This window comes from Tenrec ecaudatus, chromosome 2, assembly GCF_050624435.1.
Source record: "Tenrec ecaudatus isolate mTenEca1 chromosome 2, mTenEca1.hap1, whole genome shotgun sequence".
NCBI lineage: Eukaryota > Metazoa > Chordata > Mammalia > Afrosoricida > Tenrecidae > Tenrec > Tenrec ecaudatus.
In genome coordinates this window covers 195,807,438-195,827,769 of record NC_134531.1, presented here as the reverse complement: position 1 = coordinate 195,827,769, position 20,332 = coordinate 195,807,438, and the positions used below count along the sequence as shown (strand labels likewise).

Genomic DNA, 20,332 nt, shown 5'->3' with positions numbered 1-20,332 from the left:
GCAGCGAGTTTAGTTTCTTATAGTTTTGGGTTTGTTTGTTTGTTTCATAATCACTAGTGTCCTTGCTGTGCTTATCTCTTAAACCTCTTTTAGGAAGAAGCCTGTGATCTGGAAAACAACTGAGCCGAAGACCTCATAGGGCAGAGGCGCTCACACTTTTTCAGCATGCAAGCTACTTATAAAACGATCAAGTCAAAAAAAACCATCAAGTCAAAATGATTACCAACTACAAAAGCACAAAACATGTCTTTATTATGTTTATTAATTTATTACATTTATTCATAAATGCATTGAGAACTCTTTATTATATGTACAATGCATGTTTATGTACCTTGCATAACCGCATATGTCCATATTGCACAACACAACATAAATATGTACATTTTTGTCATGGCCTGAGTTGACTCTGATGACTTGCATTGAATGGACTGAGCCAGGGATGCACAGTCCGGACAGTAGCTGCTGACAGCCAGCCTCAAGCACACTTCCAAATGATCATCAGTCATGGTAGAATGGTACTTGGACTTAATGATCTTTAGGTGGGAAAAGGCTGACTCACATAAATAAGTAGAGCCAAATAATGCAGTCAAGGAGGTAGCACATGTTTGGGTGCTTTCCCTCTGCGAGTAAGTTCCAGAACTGGTCATGCACTCTGGACTTTAGCTGAATGTTGGCTTGTCGTGTCAAAATCTCCCATTCTGTATGAACATGATACGTTTTTGTCTTCTTACTTGGTCCAGTTCCCCCACTCATTTTAAATCCTTTCTTACGTTTATGAGAAAAAAACACAAGGTCTAAAAATTGGCGATAACTTAGCTTGTCAGTTTTGCTGCACTTACAGCATTTGTTTGCGCATGCGTTTGACACCTAAGATTGCACCTGATTGACTGCTCTGTATATCAATTAAGTGACGCGATTGGTGATAGGCTTGCATCTACTTTTTAAATGCCATGCGATCTACCCACACTACATTTGCGATCGTCTAGTAGATCTCGATCGACGTATTGAGCACCCCTGCTACAGGGATTCACGAGTTATTTTTACAATGTCACATCATCTGTCCCGCTCCTGATAGTATGTGTTAAGCTCCCCTCAAGGCATTCTTTCTGCAACCTATGGCTTCTTTGTACATTATTGCCTGATTCCTAAGCTAATTTAATTTTTACGACCATTATTTCCTTTGTATGCTGTATACTATCTCCAACACCATGTCCTATTTATGTAACTGCATGAGCTTTAAGACACCATTATGACCTTGTTCTAATGATCTCCCTTACCCGGATGATATTTCTTTGGCTTTGTGTTGTCCTTGTCCTGTTTAAAACGTAATAAATCTTCTCTCAAGTTCTATTTGAGATTTGGGGTCTCTTGTACCTTAAAACAAATTTAAAAACCCTTCCTTGCCTTGCTTTGCCTGTGCTAGACTGGTCCTGAAAGCTGCAACGGGGAAAACAGCAAGGTAGCGACTACGGATGAAAAAGACGCAGCTCCCCAAAGAAAACGAGGGCCACAGGGACGGTGCTCGGGTGCAGAACGGTACGTGAAACTACGAGTAAGTTCCACGGGACGGCTCCTGCTGACTGGCGGGCACACGGTGCGTCTCCTATGATAACGTGTACTTTTCTCTACGCGTTTAAAGTGAGAGCAAGGGCAGGAGAGAGCGGAGCGAAAATAGGCGCGGCCCGCCGCAAAGAGACAAGATTGCTTTCGGGACAGGAACTCTCAGCCAGCCGCACCCGCGCCCGCGCCCGCGCCCGAGACCACGCCCGCGATCACGCTAGACCACGCCCACGCCCGAGACCACGCCCACGCCCGCGATCACGCTAGACCACGCCCACGCCCGAGACCGCGATCACGCTAGACCACGCCCGAGACCACGCCCACGCACGCGATCGCGCTAGGCCACGCCCACGATCACGCCCATTTCCACGATCACGCCCACGCCGAGACAGCGCGCGGGGCCGCCCACCGGGTCACGTGACGCGGCCAACATGGCGGACCGGGAAGACAGTTGCCCCGGGGGCCGGGGGCCGGGGCCGGAGTCTGGGGAAGAGTTTGAGATTGTGGACTCGAACCAGCTGCCGAGCCCGGGGGAGCTGAGGGGCGCGGCCCCGCCTCGAGCGGCGGCGGAGAGCTGGTCGGCGCCCATCCTGACGCTGGCGCGGCGGGCCACGGGGAACCTGTCCGCGAGCTACGGGAGCGCGCTGCGCGCGGCGGCGGGGCGCGGCGGCGGGGACGGCCCGGGGGACGGCGCGGCGCGTGCAGGTAGGCTCCGCCGGCGGAGTGCTGGGTCGGGTCGCCGGGCCGGCGGGCTTTCCGCGGTCACAGGTGGCCCACTGCGCAGAGAGAGGATGTCCAACCTGCTCAGCTAGTTAAAAACAAACCTCGGCGCCAAGTGCTCACCTGACATCTGTACACGGTGCAGCCAAGGTAAGCCAAATCCGCGGCATGGATGGGCCCAGATTGGGACAACTACCTTACAGAACCCTTCACTTCAAATGGTTGCCCCCGAACAACGGCGTTCTGCTCATTTTCTATTTAGAAAATGGACTAATGTTAAACCACCTGGAGGAATAATAATAACCACCGGGAGTGGACCCCAGTACTAGGTTCTTTCTTAAAATCTCGCAACGCCCACTTCCTCCAGTCTTACTGCCCTCCCGGACGGCTCCTGGAGGACAAACAGTAAAGTCAGGAGGTTTGGTTTCCAGCCTTGCTTTGCCACCTACTCGCTGAGTGATATGGCCAGGTCATTCATTACCCATTCCAGCCAGTAAAAAAATTTTTATTCACCCAAAGTTCCCTAAAAGTTCTTTTCAGCCTTGTCATCAAGAATAGAATTTCCGCTTATCAGTGAAAAGAGAAAAAATAAACTTCTGAAACATTACATGATTATATTAAAATTCTGACTTAGGAAGTCATATAAAGAAAGTATCTAGACCACTGCTACTCAGTGTAGTAGCCCCCTGTGTTGCTAAAGGAAAGGTCAAGAGCCCAGGGAGGGGCTTCTCTGGGTATGTCCCGAATGGAAATCACCATACTTCTGGTGGAATGTTCATGAGTCAGCCCTGAGACCAATATGGCAAGTTCCTCGGCCTCACATAACACACGTATTTCAATTGTCAACCATGCTTACATGACAATCTTCTTTGACCTCCCACACCTTTTTTAAAACCACGTATCCCAGCAAGCCCTTGGACACCATGTAGTTGTCTTTGTCCTGTTTAAGACTTAATAAATGTTCTCTTGATAAAACTTAGAAAATACAAGCAAGGTCAGCGGTTAGAACCCACCCGCTTCCATACATACTTACAGCTCTGAAACGCAATGGGCAGTTTCACTCTGCCCCTGGGGTTGCTTTGAGTCAAAAGCCCACTTAATGAGAGGAGGTTAGCCATATGTGGTTCCTAACTTCTAAATTCAAACTCACTACCATCCAGTCAATTCCTTCTCGTGGCAGCCCTCCCTATTGGACAGAGTAGAAACACCACTGTGAATTTCTGAGACTGTAAATCTGGTGGTTAGCATCCCAACACATAACTTACTATGCCACGGGGCTCCAAATTGGTTTAAAGGTTAATAAAATTAAAGGTTCAGTTGGCTCCTGTACAGGACCAAAGCTTAAACCCATGTAGGGTCACGTAACTGATTGTATGGGATGCAAAGAACTTGGCAAGCAGTAAAAGGATGCTAAACATGCAATAACCAGAAATTAATATAAAATAAATGCATAACGAATCTGGGGTGTTTCTGGCAGCACTTGCAAATTTTTCAGATGAAAAGGGATCGCAAATGGAATGAGTTTAAAAACCCTTGTTAAAAAGGAAGAAACACACCAGCCTGTTTGATCCAAAGATTGTAAATCATAAAATCCCACACTGGAGGAGGGAATTGTATTAGAACTTAAATTCTGAACACCGATCAGCAGAAGGCTGTATGTGACAGTGCAAACCTAAATCCATTTGCAGAGTCCCCAGTGGATCAAGCCTCTGGAGAATCCCTCTGACCTTTGAATGGGGATGTGAGTACCCTTGCTGTCAGGTAGAGGGCGTTGGAAAGTGGGTTAATGTAGGTATAATTAAGTTAAAATTTAACATCTTACCATTTGTTTTCCCTTTTGGCCCATTTTAAAATCTGTCATAGTTTTTATTATTTTCTACTTTCTTTTGGATTGAGGATTTCCTGTGTTTTGTTGTTGGGGTTTTTGGTTTGGGATTTTTTGGGGGGAGGGGTATGTTTTCCTGTATATAAAATTCATGATCAATAAATCTATAGAGATAATGACTGGATTAATAGTTTCTTAGAGTTATTGCAGGGAGTTTGAGGGAAAATGGGGAGATAATAATGAGTATAAGAATGAAGAAAAGCTCTAAATTGGATGTGATGATTACACGACTTTCTAATATGTTTAAACCACTGAACTGTGTATGTGAATTATGTCAATAAAACTGTTAAAATCTTAAAAGAAAAAATCCTGTGTACATTTCCATCATCATAAAAGTTCTGTGGTACAGAGAGAGCTGACTGAAGGCTGTAGTGCTTGCTTGCTTGCTTGCCTTCTTTCTTTCTTCAGTCATTTTATTGGGGCTCATACAGCTGTTATCACTGCTGTAGTGCTTTCCAAGAAGCATTGTAGTATACTTTTGAGGCTTATTGATTCTCTTCCATAAGCTGATAACCTTGTTGTAGATAACAGTACTGGCTCTAGAACAGTGACTTCGGAGATTTTCAGTGGCCAAGAATTGATGAGTGAAAAAACATACATTTAGCTTACATTTCTGGGGATTCTGGCAATTGAAAGTAGGACTAGAAAGGAATGAGGGAGTCTATCCAACACAGGAATCTAGTTGCTACTTGCTTGCCACCTTATTCAGAAATTTCTATACATCAGTGGATGTTTAATTGTATACCTACTGGTGGTTGGTCCTGCAAATCCAGGCATTGAGTCTTTGGATGCCTCTTAGGTAGTTCAAAGCACACATCATAAGCAAATAGTTTTAAGTGTTCATTGACAAGTAAAATGTGTCACTGTCTAGAATAGCACCTAGCACATAATTATAAACATCTGTTGAATTGCACATGTTGAAAAAATACTAGTTTTCCACATATAATAGCCATTGCCTCTTTTTTGCCAGGCATTAGTGTCAGATCTGTGCATAAAAAGTTAATTCGCACAGTAACCCTACGTGCCATCAGGAGCACATATCCACTGACCAACATGCATTTTGGTGACTCAAATGTTAGACTTGTTTCTTTATATATATATATATATAAACTGATTCAAAAAATAACACGTTTTCCCCCATCAGCTCTAGTCTTTGAGATACAGAGCAATATGCCATATTCCACTCTTCACTGTTGACCCATAAAAAAAATCCAAAACCAAACCAAACTCTCTGCCATTGGGTCAGTGCTGACTCATAGCAACCCCTTGTGGGTTTCCAAGACTGCTAACTGTTTATGGGAGTAGAAAGCCCAGTCTTTCTCCAGAGGAGCTGCTGGTGGTTTCAAACTGCCAACCATGAGGTTCACACCCCAATGTATAACCACTAATAACACCAGGGCTCCTCATAAAAAAACAAAACAAAAAAACCAGGGTGTGTTAATGTAGTGTTAGCTAGCCTGAGATAGAAGACGTGTACGCTGCCTTTAGGGTAGCTTGTGTTGAATGCAATATTTAGGTCAAGTTATATTTCGCTGGTGTTCTTTGATCCAAAGATATATTTGTACAGTGCAAATTACAGGGACTTGGAATTCTCCCCAAGTATCACTTCATATTTATAAGGAACTGAATTTGTTCCAATTTGTTATATTTAAAAAGGGGTCAGAAATAAGAGTTCCTGTACAATCAGTAAGGAACCCTGATGGCATAGTAGGTTATGTGTGTGACTGCTTAGCCCAAGGTCAGCTGTTTAAGCCCACCAGCCACAATGCAAGAGAAGGATGAGGCTTTCTGCTCCCATAAAGATTTCCAGCCTCAGAAAGCTACAGACGTTCCATTCGGTCATATAGGGTCATAGTTGACTGACTCTTAGTGAATTTGGTACCAAAATATATTGATTCCGATTTGAAAATAATTAACAGTCTACGATCTATCAGGGGACCATGAGGGTTGTGGTGGGGAGGAGGGAGGGGAAAAAAAGAGGAGTTGATCCCAAGGGCTCATTGGAAAGGAAACGTCTAGAAAAGAACGGTAGAATATATGTATGACTATGTCAGATATAATTGATGTATGGTTTATAACAAGAGTTGTAAGAATCCCCATTACAATTATTTATATATATATTGAGTCAAATGTTCTAAAACCCAAAATGAGTTTGTTAGAATTCACACTCCTTTATTAAAATTTAAATTCCAGAATTATTATAAGATGGCCCATCTTCTCCACATGTACACAGAAACTCAAAATTAATTTTTCTCTTATTTATTTTTTTAATTTAATTTTTCTTAAATAGAAACTTGGAGGGTGAGGGAGGGGTGGCAAAGAGAAAGAAACTTGAAGTCAACTTCATCAATGAAACATTTACTATGAATTATACATTAATTTCTATATATTACAGTCTTAATGAAATGTTTAATGCATAATTTGAAGAAAAGTTAAGAACTTCAAGATATTGATGAAAATTGCTATGAATTCTTGTATTTTCAACAGTGAATTGCCCTCACACCTTCCATCTATGTACCTTTTCAATTTTCTTTTTTCTTTCCCCTCCTCTCAAGCTGTGTGCTGGCTTTGCAGTATCCAACCTGCAGTCTCTGGAGAGATTGCACAGCCTCCCACACCAAACAGGAAAGCCCGCTGTCATCTAGTCCGTCCTAACTTACAGGGACCCTATAGAGCAGAGAACTGCCTCTTTGGATTTCCTCACCTTTACATTTTTTAAAGGCTGCAGGATGACTGATGGGTTTGGACCACTGGCAGCTCAATGAATAACCAATCTGCTACCATGGGTCCATATACTGTTTCCCTTGAAGTCCCTTAAAACCTAATTTTTTTATTTTAATGTTTTATTAGGAGCTCATACAACTCTTATCACAATCCATACATACATTAATTGTGTAAAGCACATTTGTACATTCATTGCCCTCTTCATTCTCAAAACATTTGCTCGCCACCTAAGCCTCTGGCATCAGCTCCTCCTCATTTTCCCCTCCCTCCCCGCTCCCCCATCCCTCATGAACCCTTGATAATTTATAAATTATTATTTTGTCATATCTTGCCCTGTCCAACATTTCCCTTCACCCACTTTTCTGTTTTTCATCCCCCAGGGAGGAGGTTATATGTAAATCCTTATAATCAGTTCCCCTTTTCCAACCCATCCTCCCAGTATCACCACTCACACCACTGGTCCTGGAGGGATTATCTGTCCTGGATTCCCTGTGTTTCCAGTTCCTATCTGTACCAGTGTATGCCCTCTGATCTAGCTGGATTTGTAAGGTAGAATTTGGATCATGATAGTGGGGAGGGGGCAGGAGCATTTAAGAACTAGAGGATAATTGTATGTTTCATCATTGCTACCCTGTACTCCGACTGGCTCATCTCCCTGAGACCCTTCTGTAAGGGGATGTCCAAGTGCCTATAGATGGGCTTTGGGTCCCCACTCTGCACTCCCCTCATTCACAATGAGATGATTTTTGTTCTTTGATGCCTGATCCCTTCGACACCTCATTTTCACACAGGCTGGTGTGCTTCTTCCATGTGGGCTTTGTTGTTTCTGAGCTAGATGGCTGCTTGTTTACCTTCAAGCCTTTAAGACCCCAAACGCTGTATCTTTTGATTGCTGGGCACCTTCAGCTTTCTTCGCCACTTTTGCTTATGCCCCCATTTGTCTACAGCGATCAGATCAGGGAGGTGAGCACACAATGATTTGCTTTTTTGTTCTTTGATCCCCGATAACTGATCCTTTCGGCATCTTGTGATCACATAGGCTGGTGTGCTTCTTCCAAAACCTAATTCTTTTTCAAATAATTCTTACCTTTCTCGTCTTATCTTGGTAATTTGGGGGCCTGGCTTCTTCATAGATTTACAACTAGGATGATAAATTAGTGTAAATTAGTAGCTGACAGTTTGGTGGGACACCCCATATAAAACCCTAAAGCGTGCACGTCTTTCCAGTGCAGTGTTTCGCATTAGTGCTCCAAATAGCCCCGGAGCAGGCCGCACAATTAAGGCACCCAGAAACAATAAGTTTCTTGTTGGGCTGTGATTAGTGTCATTCCACAGGGCCTAGCTCTCCAAAAGGCTTCATATTTGGATTTTTCTGTGATTTTATCTTTGAATTTGGGTTTTATCGTGGGTCACTTAATAATTTGTGTGTTCTAAAAGCCCGTTTGAAGAGCGGGGCCAAGGATGCACAGGAATCTTAGCGCCTGGGACCACGTGTGGTCCCACCTCTTGTTGCCTCGCGGGGACAGGTGCTCAGCCACCTGCTCTCCCTTCTGTCGCAAACCCTTTCCTCTGTGCCCTGATCTGAGGGCAACTGCAAGCCCTATCTACTGCCAAGCCAGGGAGACTTGGGGTCACAGTGATACAATCCCAACCAGCTCCCTTCCTTAAATTACAATCCCTTAGGGCAACGGTTCTCAACCTTCCTAACGCCATGACCCTTTAATACAGTTCCTCATGTGGTGGTGACCGCCAAAGATACAATTATTTTCTTTGCTACTTCATAACTAATTTTGCTACTGTTATGAATCGTAATGTAAATATCTGATATGTAGGATGTATTTTCATTGTTACAAATTGAATATAATTAAAGCATAGTGATTAATCATAAAAACAATATGTAATTATATATTGTGAAATATTGATTTCTAATTGCAAATAAATGAAATTTTGCCTTGACGTGTGGTGTAGCATCATGGGTAACAGTCTTCATACAAGGTACTCGTACGTGGGCGGACCTGCCTGGAGACGGATAGAGGAGTGGGGTCTCGGTTCCTAAGACCACTGGAAATATGTGTTTTCCAATGGTCTTAGGTGACCCCTATGAAAGGGTCATTCGACACACCCACCCCCAAGGGATCGCCGCTACCCACAGGTTTGAGAACCACTGCCTTAGGGTCATGTGGAGGGAAAATTAACTTTACTGCCTCTAGCGACCCTCCACATTCTAACGGTTATCAAAAATTGTGTCACCTGCCTGTGTCCATTATTTTATTAATAAGGCAACTGAATGAAGAGAGCTTGGCCAAGTGACATATATGTGGCAGTGCCAGAGAGCTTGAACCAAGTCAGTCTACCTGCCCCCAGTGGGTGGCAGCAGACAAGCTCTCTCAGTACTATTAATGTCGATAACCTGGTTTCCCAAAAAAAGTTCCAATCAAAAAGTAGATCTTCCAAGGAGCTCTGCAGGGCCAATTAACTTCAAAGCAGAGGGGCCAGCTCAGAAGATTTTGACGACTATTTTTAGGAATTTCACAGGGGTAATGTCAATGGATTTTCTCCTAGGACACAGGACGATTACAGGTGCTTATTAGAAAGAAGTTTTAAGAAAACTGAATTGGTGAGAAAAAGGCCAGGAAATTTGCATTGAGACATTTTTTCCCCCATCACAGCAATTCAGCAGAATAGCAAGACCTATCCTATGAGAATTTCATTGGGAAACCTTACCCCGTGCAGCCTATAACCCTGATCTTGCCGCTCCAGACTTCTTTTTGTTCACCGGATTCAAATACCATTAAAATAAACATGACCTAAGTCCTTCCAGGACACTTAAATTAGCCCTGGTGGCATAGGCAGGAAAGAAAGTCCTCCCTTTCAGCCAGTAAGATTGTTCCAACATGTTGAGGTTCTTAATGAGCCTACCTCCAGTCCTGGTTCACCATTCTTCTTCATACAGTCCAGCTTTTTATTTGCTCAGCACACACATTCGTCACATCTGTGGCTCAGGGCCATAGTCTTGGCGATACCAAGGCCAACAGAATATGACTCAGTAGAATACTCAAAGTAAAGCACAGTTATCATTGACATCACGTGTAACTAAAACTTTACTGAAGATCATGCAATGGTGTAGCAGTACATTGACAGGGAGTGCCAGAGATTAAGCCAGATTCAGAAGAGGACGTGAAACAAGGGGTGTCCTTGCTAATGTCAGATGGATCTTAACTGAGAGCAGAGAACATCAGAAAGATGTTTACTTCTATGCATGGGTTTGGATTTGTGGCAGGTCCGATCCCATGGGCCTCTCACAGTGTCCCATGCGAAAGCAAACTGTCACCCCGAACCATTGCCTGGCTTTACCCCTATGGGCTTCAGGCACTGAGGCGGGTTGCACAGTTAAAAAAAAAGAAAAAGTTTACTTGTGTTTCATTGACTATGCAAAGACATTCAACAGAAGACAGCGCACGGTAGAAGATATGAAAATAATAATTTAATTTATCAAGGGGTCACGAGGGTGGAAATGTTGGGGAGAGGGGGAAAGGGAGCTGATAACAACGGCTCAAGTAGAAAGAAAATGTTTAGAAAATAATGATGGCAACATGTACAAATGTGCTTGATAAAATTGATAGAGGGGTTAGTATAAGCTTTAAGAGCCCCCAGTAAAATGATTTAAAAAAAATATGGATAGCCTTGAGAAGACTAGGGCTTCCAGAACACTGCGTTGTGCTCAGACAGAACTGTACCTGGCCGAGGCACTGTGTGAAAGGTGTCCATCAATGTTGTATCCTCTCCCCATACTTCTTCAGTCAGTATGCTGAGCAAACCATCAGAGAAACTGGATGACAGGAAGAAGAATGTGCCATTCGGATTGGAGAAAGGTTTATTAACAACCTGCAATCTGCAGATGACATGATCTTACTTACTGAAAAGTGAGGAAGACTGGAAAGATTGCAACCTTACATACAGATTACCAAGCAAACCAACCATAAGATAAAGGGAGAAAAGATTGAAGTTGTTGGCGAGTTCATCCTGCTTGGCTCCTCCTCAGTGCTTACAGAAGCAGCAGTCGAGATCAACGACACATTGTGGTGGGCTAACTGCTGCCCCAGACCACTTTAAAGTGTTGAAAAGCAAGGATGTTACTTTGAGGGCTGAGGTATGCATGACCCAAGCCATGGTATTTAGAATCAACTAGATGGCAATGAGTTTGGCTTGGTTTTAACTATATATGCCCATGTTGACGAGTTTCCATGAAACAAGGGTAAGTAATAGGTTAATATCCAGGATATCACTGAGAAGAGCAAAAAAATTGCCACAAAAGTGGGCAGAGATTTTTAACGGGCAGTTCATAGAAGAAACCAAGGGAAACTATAAACATATTAAAAGTTGCTTAACTTGTTATCAGACGACTGCAGACCAAAACAATCGGCAAATAATTTAAATTGAAAGTTGGCGCCCTGGGAGGAGGGACACAAGTGCCTAGAGAGGGCCCCTGGGGGTGCTTTGGGGTGTGAGTCATTCATTTCTGGAATGATAGCTCCCTGGGCCTAAGGGACTTTTAGTAAGACCTGTAACGGGTACTCATTATTGATTGGGGAATGTTGTTATGGAACAAAGTGACCAGATTGATGGAGCTAAGTGTAGCCGAGTTTATTTGATCTAACAAAGAAAAAGTGCGTGTAAAAAAACTCATGCCTACTAATCATCGAAGGGAAAAGATGTGCTGCCCGGAGAATGGAAGTCTAGCACTTTGGGGAAGGTATTTCCCTGCAGGGTCCCAGCTAGGGCAGTCTTAGGAACGTGCAGGGTGCCGGGTCTCGAAGGGCAGGGACCCATCACCCCACCAGGCCTTTCACACAACGCACTAGCCACCAACCCCGCTGGGATGGAGAACGTTACATGGCACACATCACCCACCCTCACCCCCATCCAAATGTCCAATAGAAACGTTTGGGGGCGGGCACTTTCTCTGGACACTTGCCTGCAGAATTGAGGCAGTGCTTCCTGCAGTTTGCACCCTTTCATTGGTACAAAAAGGAATACCCGGGTTGTCGGGATGGCCAATCACAGTGAATCTTAGAGTCGTCTCCTTAGCAACGCGCAAAGTCACCTGAGAGGGTGCCTCTGGTGTAGGAAACCCGTGGCTCTTTGTGGACCCTCGCCCCAGGCTGTGATTCTGTGACACCCCACCCCCCATCAGAGACTATTAGCTGCGAACCCCCATTAGCCGCCTGCCTGCCAGCAAGTCTGCGCCAGAACAGACACCCTGGCGCAGCCTCTTCACTGCCCCCTAACGAGGCTGCCCCTGCTTCTGCCCCATTAAGCTGCCAAGTGCCAGATGATGGAGGAGCGTGCCAACCTGATGCACATGATGAAGCTCAGCATCAAAGTTCTGCTCCAGTCCGCTCTGAGCCTGGGCCGCAGCCTGGACACCGACCATGCCCCGCTGCAGCAGTTCTTTGTAGTGATGGAGCACTGCCTCAAACACGGGCTGAAAGGTGAGGCGGAGGGATGCTGGGGAAAGTCCAAGTTGGGCTGGGTGTTTGCTCTGCACTTCCTCATCCATGCCAAACGTAGTTCTGAGTACTGGGATGGCAGGAGTGAACAGAGCCCATCAGGCCTCTGCCTGCAAGAAGCTGACATCGAGGTCCAATAGAAATACTAAGCAAGCTACTTGAGCAATTTTAAATGTTCTGATAGCCAAAAATATATATAAAGCAGCTGAAATTAATTCAAACAATATAGTTAAGGCATTGTGAGAGGGTTTCTAAAAGTTCTTCAAAATTTTCCCATGGCGTATTCATTCCATATTTTGAAGCCCCCTCATATATTCAAATATCACTTTGACACATACTCAGTTGTTAGTGAAATATTTTTGAAGACTAAAGTCTTAAATTTTTTCCGCTTACCGCATATCTCAATTCAGTTTCTCAATTGTACTAGCCACGTTCGAAGTCCATATTTGTCTATGACTGCTTGTTAGCACAGCACTGTTCTGGAGGAAGAGACAATAGATGCAGAAACAAACCACTAAAAAATCGACAACCTGATGGCAGTGAAATGCATGCTAGAGAATGAAGGAAGGAGCGGTTAGGGTGAGAGGGGAAGTCTCTGGAAGTAAACTGTGAACAGACTCAAAAGAAGGAGTCTGCCTCACATGGTTTGAGGGAAAGCTCCTGAGCAGGACCAAGCTTGGTCTTATGGAAACCGAAACCCACCAACCCCACTGCAGTTGGGTCCATTCCGACTGATATTAGCCTCGCAAGGAGAGCGTAGAGCTAGGAATCCCAAGGCTGGCTTCTTACAGAAGCCGACTGCCACATCTTTCTCCCCCACAGAGCCACATGAGGGTTCCACCTGCTGAAACTGCTGCCTTCCCAGTCGGCAGTCACTTAACCCCTTAACTTAGCCACCTAACCAGAGCTCCTTGGTTTGAGGAAAATGAAGCTGAATCACTGCCATTGAGTCGATACCAAGGCCTAGCGACCCTCTAGGGAAGGATAGATCTGCCCCAGTGAGTTTCTCAGCTTAGAGCTCTGTACGGGAGTAGAAAACTCCATCTCTCCTCCGCGGAGCAGCTTGTGCTTTTGAACTGCTGACCTTGCAGGTCACAACCTAGTGTGTCACCACTATGCCACCAGGGCTCCTTGGTTTGAGGAAGGTCCCAGGTAACTAAGGCTACTGAATGGCAACAAGAGGAGAGATGTTTGGAGAAGCTGGAGCATGGAGGCTTTTATGATTAAGAGTTGGATTTTTCTTAGTGTATATGGGCAGTGTTAAGCTAAGGTTAAATAGGATCTGACTAAAAATTTTTAAAACTTTCTGCTGTGTGGAAAATTGGTAAGATTTGGAAGGTGACAATATTAGGAACAAAGAGGTCTATTAGTTATTGTAGCAGTCCAGGTGAGAGGTAGTAGTAACGATCTGGGGGGGGGGGGGAGTAATCATTGGTGTGGTTTGAGGCAGGAGAGAGGAGAGTCCCCAGACAGCACAAACAGTTCCGCTACTAACTACTAACAGTAAGGAAGACAGTTCCAGCCCACCCAGAGGCACCTCAGAAGAAAGGCCTGGCAGCCTCCACTACAACCTCTGGAAACCCCTAGGGAGCAGTTCTGCCCCCAGGGGGTCACCATCATTGAGAATCTATTTGCAGCAACTTGATTTGCATGTTGTTTGTTTTCTTTAGGGGAGAGATTTCACAGGTGATCATGAGACAGAGGCCTGTTTTATTTCATGAACAGTAAATACTTGAAGAGGGAGCTCAGGGAACCCTGTTGCCAGAGGAAGGAAGGGCTGATATGTTTCTTGACCTCCAGTCCCCATGACTAAACCAGAATTCAACAGTGAAGCTCTGCTGCTTTCCTTTGGATTCGGGGGAGAGGCTGTGGGGCCCTGAAGGAATTCTGAAACCTGTTCTTATGAATAATACTTTTGTTTCTCCTTTTAGTTAAGAAGAGTTTTATTGGCCAAAATAAATCTTTCTTTGGTCCTCTGGAGCTGGTGGAAAAACTTTGTCCAGAAGCATCAGATATAGCCACTAGTGTCAAAAATCTGCCAGAATTAAAGTGAGTGGTTTGGGGCCGGGGGTGGGGGTACTTCTGTATTTCCACTATTCTTTAACCCATGCTGATAGAACATTTTCTGATTTTAAGCAAATTGTGGCATGAGCCACACCCTACTTAGACTTTAGTCCCAGCTCTGTTGTTCATTACCCACATGATCTTGAGCAAGATGTGCCCCTCTCTGAGCCTCAGTCTTCTTTTCTTTTAAAAGGGCACAGTCATTCCCTCTTGCCACATAGGACTATCTGATGGGTCAAATGGGTAGAGGAAAAGGTGTTTCAAACCAAAGGAGTGAAAGAAGTGACTGCTTCAGATATTTCTGAGCAGTTTTCTGGACTCTACAGTTAGGACTCATTTCCAATCCCAACACAAGTGACTGGGTTGAGTAATCTGCCACGTCTGAGTTTGCCCTTGAGACTCTGATGCACAGGCTCAAAATAAAAGAACACAATGCAAGACGTCATCACGGGATCTTGAGAGCCTATCTGGAACCATCTGGAAACCCTCTTCAGTTGACTGCCGAGCCTTTGTTCACCTTTCTCCTATAGAGTCAGCCTATTCCATTCTTGGGGAACAAGAGCCAACACCGCTTACTGAGGACACTGTGTGCCAGACATTGTGTTACGGACAATTGTTTTCACTCATGGAATCTTCTACAGCAATCTTCAAGGATGTTTGTTGATATCCCCATTTACAAGTGTAGAAACTGAGGCTAAGAATGGTTGAGGTACTAGAAACCCATCCGGGTCCCGCAGCAAATGGGTGGCGGAGGCAGAAGGAGAACACAGATCTGTTGTGCTCTGAAACTCGAGCTCCAAGCTTTCTTCTATCCATTGAAGCCTTTTCTTCTGGTCTCTAGTACAGCTTTTGGGCCACGCCAGATAAGCATCATTGTAACCATTTAAATATGTATTTGGTGACCTCTCTGTGAGTCCCCCAGTCTTCTGCTTTGTTTCTTCCCTTGTTTTCTATGTGGTGTCTTCCTGTCCAGCTCATGCCCTCAGAGATAAAGCCCAAGACAGAACTTCCAATGTTTCAGTGTGTGTTCTTATTGGCGTAGAGCAGGGAGGAGCCCATGTCCTGCACTTGGTCCATGTTTGTTCACAGCAGAGCATTTTGAAGTCTTACTGTTCTAACTCAAAGTTCCCATCCAGCTACACCCTCCACTTGTTGCAGTGACAAGTGGCAAACCTGCCAAGAAGAGTCTGCCAAGAAAGAGATACACAAGTAGCTGCCTTCTCTTTTTTTTTTTTTAATTTTTTTTTATTTTAACAATTTATTGGGGCTGATACAATTCTTTTCACAGTTCATACATATACGTACATCAATTGTATAAAGCACATCTGTACAGTCTTTGCCCTAATCATTTTTTTCTCTTTTCTTCTTTTACATTTTATTAGGGACTCAAACAACTCTTACCACAATCCATACATATACATACATCAATTGTATAAAGCACATCCATACATTCCCTGCCCCAATCATTCTCAAGGCATTTGCTCTCCACTTAAGCCCCTTGCATCAGGTCCTCTTTTTCCCCCCCACCTCCCTCCCCATTCCCCCCTCCCTCATATGCCCTTGGTAATTTATACATCGTTGTTTTGTTATATCTTGCCCTATCCGGAGTCTCCCTTCCCCCCTTCTCTGCTGTCCCTGTCCCAGGGAAGAGGTCACATGTGGATCCTTGTAATCACTTCCCCCTTTCCAACCCACTCACCCTCCACTCTCCCAGCATCGTCCCTCACACCCTTGGTCCTGAAGGTATCATCCACCCTGGATTCCCTGTACCTCCAACCCTCATATGTACCAGTGTACAGCCTCTGTCCTATCCAGCCCTGCAAGGTAGAATTCGGATCATGGTAGTTGGGGGGAGGAAGCATCCAGGATCTGGGGGAAAGCTGTGTTCTTCATCGATACTACCTCACATCCTAATTAACCCATCTCCTCTCCTAAACCCCTCTATGAGGGGATCTCCATTGGCCGACACTTGGGCCTTGGGTCTCCACTCTGCACTTCCCCCTTCATTTAATATGATATATATATACATATATACACATACATATATACATATACACATATATACACATACATACACACACTTATATCCTTTTTTTTTTGCATGATGCCTTATAACTGGTCCCTTTGGCACCTCATGATCGCACTGGCCGGTGTGCTTCTTCCATGTGGGCTTATTTGCTTCTGAGCTAGATGGCCGCTTGTTCACCTTCAAGCCTTTAAGACCCCAGACACTATCTCTTTTGATAGCCGGGCACCATCAGCTTTCTTCACCACATTTGCTTATGCACCCATTTGTCTTCAGTAATCCTATCATGGAGGTGTGCAGTCAATGATATGATTTTTTGTTCTTTGATGCCTGGTAACTGATCCCTTTGGGACCACTCGATCACACAGGCTGGTGTGTTCTTCCATGTGGACTTTGTTGCTTCTGAGCTAGATGGCCGCTTGTTTATCTTCAAGCCTTTAAGACCCCAGTCACTATCTCTTTTGATAGCCGGGCACCATCAGCTTTCTTCACCACATTTACTTGTTCACCCACTTTGGCTCCAGCCGTTGTGTTGGGAGAGTGAGCATCATAGAGTTCCAATTTAATAAAAGAAGGTATTCATGCATTGAGGGAGTGTTTGAGTAGAGGCCCAAGGTCCTTCCGCCACCTTAATACTTGACCTATAAATATAGACACATAGATCTATTTCCCCATCCTCCTATATATATTTGCATGTACATGTCTTTGTCTAGACCTCCATGAATGCCCTTTGACTCCTAGCTCTTTCCTCCATCTCCCTTGACCTTCCTCCTGCCCTACTACCATGCTTCATCGCAACCTGGGCTAGAGTATACCTCTTCTCTAAGCAACCTTACCCTTGATCATTTCCCACCATGCCTGCCACTCCCCCTTCTCTACCATTTGGGGTCCCCTGTTTTTCCCTTGTCCCTGGGTTTGTTAACACCACTTCCTTACCCCCCCTACCCCCCCACCCCAAGTCCCCCCGGAACTGTCGGTCCCGTTGTTTTTCCTCCACATAGTTCATCCAGCCTGTCCTATTCAGACAGACCTGTGGAGTCACTAACATGCACGAAAACTAGACAGAGGAAAACAAAGCAACAGTCTACAACCAGACAACAAAACAACAAAAACAAACCACTGAAAAAGAACAGAACAAAACAGTTCACAAGAGAAAAGCTTGTAGTTAGTTCAGGGATCGTTTGCTGGCCCATAGGAGCGTTTTCCAGTCCAGTCTGTTGGGGCACCACACCCTGGCCCCAAAGTCCACTTTCAGCATTCCCTGGGGACCTTGCCACTCCATTCCCTTGCTGTTCCGCTGCACTCCCCCAGTGATTTGCCTCGGTGTGGTGGGATCAGGTCAGGTGCAATTCCCACACTGTGTCTCCGGTGCTGTCCCCTGTATCGCCCTTAGTCACTGAGGGGCATCATGTCTCATAGTGGGGCCAGCCATGTTGTTCTCTCTGTGGACTGGAGCTGCCTTCTCTTAAGGCTTCTGCAGAAGTAGCCTCGTTGGGGCCATGAGGGAAAAGGCTGCTACTTTACGTCATAATGAGTTGCCTCATTTCTACTTAATAAAAGTCCTGAGATCACTGTGGTAGTTTGGAAGTTATGACTAGTCCTTTTGGGGAAGAAGGGAGGAGAAATTGTTTTCACTCTTAAAACATTTGAAGTTTGCAGAATGGATGTTGTATCCAGGGAGGAATCATCTAGAGTTGAATTATTTTTTCTAAACAGGATAAAAAATACCCTTTTCACACTGGTCTATTGCTCACACTTGTTCAGTGTTTTCAAGTCATAGCTTACTTCTGAACATATATACATATAAGTACTCACTGTAAATGGGGTACTTTAACCCAGATATGCCTTCTCTCTGTCTCTTTTTTTTAAAATTAAAAATTATTTTTTCTCATTGCCTAATTTTAAATTAGGAAATAATAAACTAGCAAAAAATTTTAAAGGGTTGAAATGATAATGTTTCCAGTGTCCTACTACCAAAAAAGAGGGGTGGGAGAACCCCACAACCCTGCTATTAATATTGTGGTCAGTATCATTCTAGATAATTACACTGCACCTTCAGAAAGACAGGTAGGTAAGTTTTGGGTTTGTTTGTTTTTCCTTGTATTTTCCTTTCCCTCTGATACTGATTTTTATGTTGGGTACTTTCCCCTCAAATTAGAAATGCATCTACTCTTGATCCAGAAGTTCCACTTCTAGATGCTGTGGCCTAACGATGTCACACATGCAAAATGACACATGTGCAGTTATTTGTTGCAGCTTTATTTCAAAGAGCAGGAAATAAGAGAACCAGTTAGATAAATTCTGGTGTATTTCTATAGTAAAACACACTTTGCAGTGGTGAAACATTGAAGTTCTCTAAGGAAAAATTTCCAACATACTATAGATATTCAGTGAAGTAAGCAAGTTGAAGACTAGCATGTATGGTATTAGTGCTTTTATAAAAGTGGGGGATAAATAAGACTTTAGAGTGGTATATGTTTTTATGTGTCTTAGTCATAAAGCGTCATGATAACCGAAGTACCACAAGTGGGTGCCTTTAACAACTAGACATTTATTTTCTCACTGTTTAAGAGGCAAGAAGTCTGAATTCAGGGTGCTGGCTCTATGGCAGCAGTTTTCAACCTGTGGGTCACAGCCCCTTTGGGGGTTGAACGACCCTTTCACAGAGGTCGCCTAAGACCATTGGAAAACACATAAATATTTCACAGTGTTTAATTATATATGGTTTTGTGATTAATCACTATGTTTTAATTATGTTTAATTATGTTCAGTTTGTAACAATGAAAATACATCTTGCATATCAGATACTTAACATTACAATTCATAATAGTAGCAAAATTACAGTTAAGAAGTAGCAACAAAAATCATTTTATGGTTGGGGGTCACCACTACATGAGGAACTGTATTAAAGGGTCGCAGCATTAGGAAGGTTAAGAACCACTGCCCTAGGTTGTGAAGGAAGGTCTCTCTGTCTCGGAGTTTCTGCTCCTGGGCTGAATTCATGGAGCTTGGCATCTCTCGTGTCCCATCTCTGGGACCTATTGCTTGTTGATCTCTCTAATAGCTCAGAAGAGACTGACTGAAAACTTACCCTACACAAATCCTGCTACATCAACATAGCAAAGACAGTCCGTTCCCAAATGGAATTATAACTGCTGGCATAGAGGTTAGGATTTACAGCACAAATTTTGAGGGGGATAAATTATCAAGGGTTCAGGAGGGAGTGGGGGCAGGGAGGGAGGGAAAATAATTAGGAGCTGATACCAAGGGCTCAAGCAGCAAGCAAATGTTTTGAGACTGATGATGGCAACAAATGTACATATGTGCTTGACACAATGGATGGATGGATTGTGATAAGAATTATATAAGCCCCCAATAAAATGATTTTTTTTTGAGGGGGCACAATGGAATCCAGAGGAAGTGTGCATAACAAAAAAATAGTGTATTGCTATATGATGAAGAGGGGGACTGGGCAGGTGGAGGACAGAGTAAAGAGGGAGGAGGCTTGTAACTTCTCATCCTCTGTGGGCTTTTGAACCCAGTGAAAGTATTACTGCCTAGTCAAAAAAATAAATATCAAGCTCTGCACACAGTAGCCCTTTCTTCATTTAATACTAGATTGTATTCATCTACAACATCTTTTTTTTTTTTAGTGGCCAAATAGTATTCTGACAAAAAGTTTTAGGGCAGATTTGGGTATTGTGATTAACTTCAGAATCATGAACTCCCTCCCATGTATATCTGAAATGATTTGCTCAGACTGTGTGTCTTGATAGCAGCCATTTGAACCCCGGTTGTCATAGCTTGCTCTCCAGAAAAACCCTGCCCACTGTTCACCCAGCA

At 44.0% G+C, this 20,332-nt stretch overlaps 1 protein-coding gene and 1 non-coding gene across 2 annotated transcripts in view; both read left to right on the top strand.

Moving 5' to 3' along the window:
* The first annotated feature begins 1,964 nt into the window (after nt 1-1,964).
* The window catches only part of RUFY1 (RUN and FYVE domain containing 1), a 59,204-nt gene continuing 40,836 nt past the window's right edge, over nt 1,965-20,332 (top strand). The window contains exons 1-3 of the mRNA XM_075542112.1: nt 1,965-2,265; nt 12,208-12,381; nt 14,331-14,448. Coding sequence (XP_075398227.1) covers nt 1,992-2,265; nt 12,208-12,381; nt 14,331-14,448 — 566 coding nt within the window. The 5' untranslated portion in view covers nt 1,965-1,991. The remainder of the gene's footprint in view (nt 2,266-12,207; nt 12,382-14,330; nt 14,449-20,332) is intronic.
* Nucleotides 10,147-10,281, top strand: LOC142442175 (small nucleolar RNA SNORA42/SNORA80 family). The gene has a single exon (XR_012783405.1). It is a non-coding gene; the product is annotated as a small nucleolar RNA SNORA42/SNORA80 family (small nucleolar RNA).